The 8,881-nt window shown below is 55.0% G+C and overlaps 1 protein-coding gene across 1 annotated transcript in view; it reads left to right on the forward strand.

The window, feature by feature from the left end:
- Positions 1-6,577: 6,577 nt before the first annotated feature.
- LOC142292300 (N-acetylated-alpha-linked acidic dipeptidase 2-like) overlaps positions 6,578-8,881 on the forward strand; it is a 122,568-nt gene continuing 120,264 nt past the window's right edge. The window contains exon 1 of the mRNA XM_075337571.1: positions 6,578-6,700. Within this exon, the coding sequence (XP_075193686.1) occupies positions 6,616-6,700 (85 nt within the window). The 5' untranslated portion in view covers positions 6,578-6,615. The remainder of the gene's footprint in view (positions 6,701-8,881) is intronic.

An 8,881-nucleotide genomic window follows, 5' to 3' on the forward strand; every position in this document is an offset into this window, starting at 1 on the left:
GTCCTGAAATGCTGCAGGCCATGCAAGACAAGTCCTGAAATGCTCCCGGCCATGCAAGACAAGTCCTGAAATGCTGCAGGCCGTGGAAGACAAGTCCTGAAATGCTGCAGGCCGTAGAAGACAAGTCCTGAAATGCTGCAGGCCGTGGAAGACAAGTCCTTAAATGCTGAAGGTCATGGGAGACAAGTCCTTAAATGCTGCAGGCCGTGGAAGACAAGTCCTGAAATGCTGCAGGCCATGGAAGACAAGTCCTGAAATGCTGCAGGCCATGGAAGACAAGTCCTGAAATGCTGCAGGCCATGGAAGACAAGTCCTGAAATGCTGCAGGCCATGGAAGACAAGTCCTGAAATGCTGCAGGTCATGGAAGATAAGTCCTGAAATGCTGCAGGCCGTGGAAGACAAGTCCTTAAATGCTGACGGTCATGGGAGACAAGTCCGGAAATGCTGCAGGCCGTGGAAGACAAGTCCTTAAATGCTGAAGGTCATGGGAGACAAGTCCGGAGATGCTGCACGCCATGGAAGACCAGTTCCGAAGATGTTGCAGCCCATAAGAGGCAAGTCTGAAGACACTGCAGGTCATGACAGACAAGTCCGGAAATGCTGCAGGCTGTGGGAGGCAAGTCCAGAAATGCTGCAGGCCATGGGAGACAAGTCTGGAGATGCTGCACGCCATGGAAGACCAGTTCCGAAGATGCTGCAGTCCATAGTAGACAAGTATGAAGACACTGCAGGCCATGACAGACAAGTCCAGAAATGCTGCAGGCCATGGGAAACAAGACCGTAGATGCTGTAGGCCATGGGAGACAAGTCCGGAGACGTTGCAAACTATGGAAGACAAGTCTGGAGATGTTTCAGGACAGAGGACACAAGTCCAGAGGCACTAAAGGCCATGGGAGGAAAGTCCAGAGACAAATCAGGCAATGGGCGTCAAGTCTGAAGATGCTGCAGACCATGGGAAACGAGTCCAGAAATGCTGCAGGCCATGGGAGACAAGTCCAGAGATGCTACAGGCTATGAGAAACCAGTCTGGACATGTGGCAGGTCATGGGAGGCAAGTTTGGTGATGCAGCAGGCTATGGGAGCACGTTTAGGCCACACAGGCTATGGGAGCACGTTTAGGCCACACAGGCTATGGGAGCACGTTTAGGCCACACAGGCTATGGGAGCACGTTTAGGCCACACAGGCTATGGGAGCACGTTTAGGCCACACAGGCTATGGGAGCACGTTTAGGCCACACAGGCTATGGGAGCACGTTTAGGCCACACAGGCTATGGGAGCACGTTTAGGCCACACAGGCTATGGGAGCACGTTTAGGCCACACAGGCTATGGGAGCACGTTTAGGCCACACAGGCTATGGGAGCACGTTTAGGCCACACAGGCTATGGGAGCACGTTTAGGCCACACAGGCTATGGGAGCATGTTTAGGCCACACAGGCTATGGGAGCATGTTTAGGCCACACAGGCTATGGGAGCATGTTTAGGCCACACAGGCTATGGGAGCATGTTTAGGCCACACAGGCTATGGGAGCATGTTTAGGCCACACAGGCTATGGGAGCATGTTTAGGCCACATAGGCTGCTCAATATACCATGAGCAACATGCAGCCTGGAGTTGTCTTGTCAAACAATAGCTCCTGGGACCCTTTGGAGAAATGGCCGCACTACTGGTACTACCATGTAATGCTGAGCTGTTAGTGCACCAGCAATAAAGACTGAAGGGGTTAATCTACTGTATATTATGCTACCCCACACCATAATCCCAGGAGGTTGTTAAGGTTTCTTAATGGGTTCTCCAAACCAATCTCCAGCTATCGTTTCATCCAAGGCAAAAATGGGACTCATCGCTGAAGAGCACAGACATCCATCCCAGCCTCCATTGCTGTTTTATTCTGCACCTCAGTGGCCTTTGAGAGCACAGGTGTGAGGTCAATGGAGATCATGTAGATGGATCTCTGGCTCGCGGCCCAATGTCATGCGAACAGCTTCTGATTGTGTAGCCATTGTTTGATCCCTTAATCTTGGTATGTGAGTACCGAGCACCCGAGCATGGTAGTGCCCACTAATCACTAGTTACAAGTACTGACCACCCGAGCATGGTAGTGCCCGCTCATCACTAGTTACAAGTACTGACCACCCGAGCATGGTAGTGCCCGCTCATCACTAGTTACAAGTACTGACCACCCGAGCATGGTAGTGCTCGCTCATCACTAGTTACAAGTACTGACCACCCGAGCATGGTAGTGCCCACTCATCACTAGTTACAAGTACTGACCACCCGAGCATGGTAGTGCCCACTAATCACTAGTTACCAGTACTGAGCACCCGAGCATGGTAGTGCCCGCTCATCACTAGTTACGAGTAATGAGCACCTGAGCATGGTAGTGCCCGCTCATCACTAGTTACAAGTACTGACCACCCGAGCATGGTAGTGCCCACTCATCACTAGTTACAAGTACTGACCACCCGAGCATGGTAGTGCCCACTCATCACTAGTTACAAGTACTGACCACCCGAGCATGGTAGTGCCTGCTCATCACTAGTTACAAGTACTGACCACCCGAGCATGGTAGTGCTCACTCATCACTAGTTACCAGTACTGAGCACCCGAGCATGGTAGTGCTCGCTCATCACTAGTTACGAGTACTGAGCACCTGAGCATGGTAGTGCCCGCTCATCACTAGTTACCAGTACTGAGCACCTGAGCATGGTAGTGCCCGCTCATCACTAGTTACGATTACTGAGCACCCGAGCATGGTAGTGCCCACTCATCACTAGTTACGAGTACTGACCACCCGAGCATGGTAGTGCCCGCTCATCACTAGTTACAAGTACTGACCACCCGAGCATGGTAGTGCCCGCTCATCACTAGTTACAAGTACTGACCACCCGAGCATGGTAGTGCTCACTCATCACTAGTTACAAGTACTGACCACCCGAGCATGGTAGTGCCCACTCATCACTAGTTACAAGTACTGACCACCCGAGCATGGTAGTGCCCACTAATCACTAGTTACAAGTACTGAGCACCTGAGTGCCCGCTCATCACTAGTTACAAGTACTGACCACCCGAGCATGGTAGTGCCCACTCATCACTAGTTACAAGTACTGACCACCCGAGCATGGTAGTGCCCGCTCATCACTAGTTACAAGTACTGACCACCCGAGCATGGTAGTGCTCGCTCATCACTAGTTACAAGTACTGACCACCCGAGCATGGTAGTGCCCACTCATCACTAGTTACAAGTACTGACCACCCGAGCATGGTAGTGCCCACTAATCACTAGTTACAAGTACTGAGCACCTGAGTGCCCGCTCATCACTAGTTACAAGTACTGACCACCCGAGCATGGTAGTGCCCACTCATCACTAGTTACAAGTACTGACCACCCGAGCATGGTAGTGCCCACTCATCACTAGTTACAAGTACTGACCACCCGAGCATGGTAGTGCCCCTCATCACTAGTTACAAGTACTGAGCACCTGAGCATGGTAGTGACCGCTCATCACTAGTTACCAGTACCGAGCACCCGAGCATGGTAGTGCCCTCTCATCACTAGTTACGAGTACTGAGCACCTGAGCATGGTAGTGCCCGCTCATCACTAGTTACGAGTACTGAGCACCTGAGCATGGTAGTGCCCGCTCATCACTAGTTACCAGTACTGAGCACCTGAGCATGGTAGTGCCCGCTCATCACTAGTTACGATTACTGAGCACCCGAGCATGGTAGTGCCCACTCATCACTAGTTACGAGTACTGACCACCCGAGCATGGTAGTGCCCGCTCATCACTAGTTACAAGTACTGAGCACCTGAGCATGGTAGTGCTCGCTCATCACTAGTTACCAGTACTGAGCACCTGAGCATGGTAGTGCCCACTCATCACTAGTCACCAGTACTGAGCACCTGAGCATGGTAGCGCCCACTCATCACTAGTTACAAGTACTGACCACCCGAGCATGGTAGTGCCCGCTCATCACTAGTTACAAGTACTGAGCACCCGAGCATGGTAGTGCCCGCTCATCACTAGTTACAAGTACTGAGCACCCGAGCATGGTAGTGCCCGCTCATCACTAGTTACAAGTACTGACCACCCGAGCATGGTAGTGCCCGCTCATCACTAGTTGCAAGTACTGAGCACCCAAGCATGGTAGTGCCCACTCATCACTAGTTACGAGTACTGAGCACCCGAGCATGGTAGTGCCCACTCATCACTAGTTGCAAGTATTGACCACCTGAGCATGGTAGTGCCCGCTCATCACTAGTTACAAGTACTGACCACCCGAGCATGGTAGTGCCCGCTCATCACTAGTTACGAGTACTAAGCACCCGAGCATGGTAGTGCCCGCTCATCACTAGTTACGAGTATAGAGCACTCGAGCATGGTAGTGCCCGCTCATCACTAGTTACGAGTACTGAGCACCCGAGCATGGTAGTGCCCGCTCATCACTAGTTACGAGTACTGAGCACCTGAGCATGGTAGTGCCCGCTCATCACTAGTTACGAGTACTGAGCACCTGAGCATGGTAGTGCCTGCTCATCACTAGTTACGAGTACTGAGCACCCGAGCATGGTAGTGCCCGCTCATCACTAGTTACGAGTACTGAGCACCTGAGCATGGTAGTGCCCGCTCATCACTAGTTACGAGTACTGAGCACCCGAGCATGGTAGTGCCCGCTCATCACTAGTTACAAGTACTGAGCACCTGAGCATGGTAGTGCCCGCTCATCACTAGTTACCAGTACTGACCACCCGAGCATGGTAGTGCCCACTCATCACTAGTTACGAGTACTGAGCACCCGAGCATGGAAGTGCCCGCTCATCACTAGTTAACAGTACTGAGCACCTGAGCATGGTAGTGCCCGCTCATCACTAGTTACCAGTACTGAGCACCTGAGCATGGTAGTGCCCGCTCATCACTAGTTACCAGTACTGAGCACCCGAGCATGGTAGTGCCCGCTCATCACTAGTTACCAGTACTGAGCACCTGAGCATGGCAGTGCCCGCTCATCACTAGTTACAAGTACTGAGCACCCGAGCATGGTAGTGCCCGCTCATCACTAGTTACCAGTACTGAGCACCTGAGCATGGTAGTGCCCGCTCATCACTAGTTACCAGTACTGAGCACCTGAGCATGGTAGTGCCCGCTCATCACTAGTTACGAGTACTGAGCACCTGAGCATGGTAGTGCCCGCTCATCACTAGTTACCAGTACTGAGCACCTGAGCATGGTAGTGCCCGCTCATCACTAGTTACGAGTACTGAGCACCTGAGCATGGTAGTGCCCGCTCATCACTAGTTACGAGTACAGAGCACCCGAGCATGGTAGTGCCCGCTCATCACTAGTTATGAATACTGAGCACCTGAGCATGGTAGTGCCCGCTCATCACTAGTTACGAGTACTGAGCACCTGAGCATGGTAGTGCCCGCTCATCACTAGTTACGAGTACTGAGCACCTGAGCATGGTAGTGCCCGCTCATCACTAGTTACGAGTACAGAGCACCCGAGCATGGTAGTGCCTACTCATCACTAGTTACCAGTACTGAGCACCTGAGCATGGTAGTGCCCGCTCATCACTAGTTACCAGTACTGAGCACCTGAGCATGGTAGTGCCCGCTCATCACTAGTTACGAGTACTGAGCACCTGAGCATGGTAGTGCCCGCTCATCACTAGTTACGAGTACAGAGCACCCGAGCATGGTAGTGCCTACTCATCACTAGTTACCAGTACTGAGCACCCGAGCATGGTAGTGCCCGCTCATCACTAGTTACCAGTACTGAGCACCTGAGCATGGTAGTGCCCGCTCATCACTAGATACCAGTACTGAGCACCTGAGCATGGTAGTGCCCGCTCATCACTAGTTACCAGTACCGAGCACCTGAGCATGGTAGGTGCCTACTCATCACTAGTTACCAGTACTGAGCACCCGAGCATGGTAGTGCCGCTCATCACTAGCCGTTAACTTCCTACACTGCCAAAATATTTTAGAATATTCAGTTTTAGAACTTTTGCTATGTACGTTCCTGAGTTCCATCATAGTTTAACACTAGAACTACTGAGGTAGTCATTTTGACTACTTTGCACCATGTATTTCTATATAGGTGTCACGAGTCCAGTAGTTCTAGTGTTAAAGCAGTTTCCAAAGAACATTTCAAACTTTCTATGCCGAGTGATAATCCAGAAGGTTTTGATAATTTGCCACTTGTCAGGAACCTTTCTTATGATGGATATTCTGATCAATTTTAGATTTTTTTTTAGAAAGAAAAGCTTTTCCGTATTCTTTTGTTTCCAACACAAATGGTTAATTAGCGGCATAAAAGTCTAGAATGTATGAAGAAATGCAATAAAATATTAATTAATTATTATAATTATTAATAATAATAAAATATATATTTGTCAGTTTCTTGTAATGACCCATCCATTCTCAGGGCTCCTAAATTCAGACCTTTACTTCGCTGTAAAGTAACCAGGTGTCATGCGCAGTTGCCGCCGCTAGATGTCGCCAGTATTCACTTTCAGAAGCTGAAAACATAAGTTTAGAAAGTTTGCGCTGCTCCTTCCTCCACTTCCCCGGTCTGTGTCAGTAGCAGCTCCGGAGAGGATCCGGGCAGGTCATGGCGAGGAAGAGAGGAATAAAGAGGAGCTGCATAGTGGTGGGATTGTCCCTGGCCGTGCTCTTCCTCCTGGGAGTGCTTGTAGGTGAGTGCGGCTCTTATTACTCCATTATCACAGAACAGATGTTATAGATCCCATGTTCCTGAGCTGCAGGACACGATCCGGCGGTATAAAAGAGCAGAGGGGGAGACTTCTGAGGCTGCACATGAGCAGGTGCCTACTGTGTGCACTGGAGGGGGGGGGGGTGTCAGGTGCCTACTGTGTGCACCTGGGGGGGGCGGGGTCAGGTGCCTACTGTGTGCACCTGGGGGGGCCGGGGTCAGGTGCCTACTGTGTGCACCTGGGGGGGCGGGGTCAGGTGCCTACTGTGTGCACCTGGGGGGGCGGGGTCAGGTGCCTACTGTGTGCACTGGAGGGGACGGGGGGGTCAGGTGCCTACTGTGTGCACTGGAGGGGACGGGGTCAGGTGCCTACTGTGTGCACCTGGGGGGGCGGGGTCAGATGCCTACTGTGTGCACCTGGGGGTGGCGGGGTCAGGTGCCTACTGTGTGCACCTGGGGGGCGGGGGTCAGATGCCTACTGTGTGCACCTGGGGGGGGCGGGGGTCAGATGCCTACTGTGTGCACCTGGGGGGGTGGGGTCAGGTGCCTACTGTGTGCACCTGGGGGGGGGTCAGGTGCCTAATGTGTGCACTGGGGGGGAGGGGGGACAGGTGCCTACTGTGTACACTGGGGGGGGAGGGGGGACAGGTGCCTAATGTGTGCACTGGGGGGGGAGGGGGGACAGGTGCCTACTGTGTGCACTGGGGGGGAGGGGGGACAGGTGCCTAATGTGTGCACTGGGGGGGGGAGGGGGGGGGACGAGGTGCCTACTGTGTGCACTGGGGGGGAGGGGGGACAGGGTGCCTACTGTGTGCACTGGGGGGGGGAGGGGGGACAAGTGCCTACTGTGTGCACTGGGGGGGGGAGGGGGGGGCAGGTGCCTACTGTGTGCACCTGGGGGGGGGTCAGGTGCCTACTGTGGCACCTGGGGGGGGGTCAGGTGCCTACTGTCTGCACCTGGGGGGGGTCAGGTGCCTACTGTGTGCACCTGGGGGGGGGGGGGTCAGGTGCCTAATGTGTGCACTGGGGGGTGGGGGGGGGCAGGGTGCCTAATGTGTGCACTGGGGGGAGGGGGGACAGGTGCCTACTGTGTGCACTGGGGGGGGAGGGGGGGACAGGTGCCTACTGTGTGCACTGGGGGGGAGGGGGGACAGGTGCCTACTGTGTGCACTGGGGGGGGGGGGGGGGGTGGGGGGGGGGACAGGTGCCTACTGTGTGCACTGGGGGGGGACGGGTGGCCTAGGTGCCTACTGTGTGCACTGGGTGGTCTGGTGCCTACTGTGTGCACCTGGGGGGGGGTCAGTGCCTACTGTGTGCACCTGGGGGGGTCAGGTGCCTACTGTGTGCACTTGGGGGGGGTCAGGTTGCCTCCTGTGTGCACCTGGGGGGTGGGGGTCAGGGTGCCTACTGTGTGCACCTGGGATGGGGGGGTCAGGTGCCTACTGTGTGCACCGGGGGGGGTGTCAGGTGCCTACTGCGTGCACCTGGGGGGGGGGGGGGGTCAGGTGCCTACTGTGTGCACCGTGATGGGTGGGGGGGGTCAGGGAGTGCCTAATGTGTGCACTGGGGTGGAGGGTGGTGACAGGTGCCTACTGTGTGCACTGGGTGGGAGGGGGGGGGACGGTGCCTACTGTGTTGCACTGGGGGGGGAGGGGGGGGACGGGTGCCTACTGTGTGCACTGGGGGGGACAGGTTGCCTAGGTGCCTACTGTGTGCACCTGGGGGGGGGGGGGGGGGGCGGGGGTGGCCTACTGTGTGCACTGGGGGGGGGGGTCAGGTGCCTACCTGTCTGCACGGGGGGGTTCAGGTGCCTACTGTGTGCACCGGGGGTGCCGGTTTGCTGTGCCAACTGTGTGCACCTGGGGGGGGGGGTCAGGTGCCAACTGTGTGCACCTGGTGGGGGGGTCAGGTGCCCACTGTGTGCACCTGGGGGAGGGGTCAGGTGCCTACTGGTGCACCGGGGGTGGGGGGTGTCAGGTGCCTTACTGTGTGCACCTGGGGGGGGTCAGGTGCCTACTGTGTGCACCTGGGGTTCAGGTGCCTTACCTGTGTGCACCTGGGGGGGGTCAGGTGCCTAATGTGTGCACCGGGGGGGGGGGGAGGGGACTGTGATTTGTGGTGCCTTGGGGGGGTCAGGTGCCTACTGTGTGCACTGGGGGGGGGG

The sequence above is a fragment of the Anomaloglossus baeobatrachus genome, chromosome 2, assembly GCF_048569485.1.
Source record: "Anomaloglossus baeobatrachus isolate aAnoBae1 chromosome 2, aAnoBae1.hap1, whole genome shotgun sequence".
NCBI lineage: Eukaryota > Metazoa > Chordata > Amphibia > Anura > Aromobatidae > Anomaloglossus > Anomaloglossus baeobatrachus.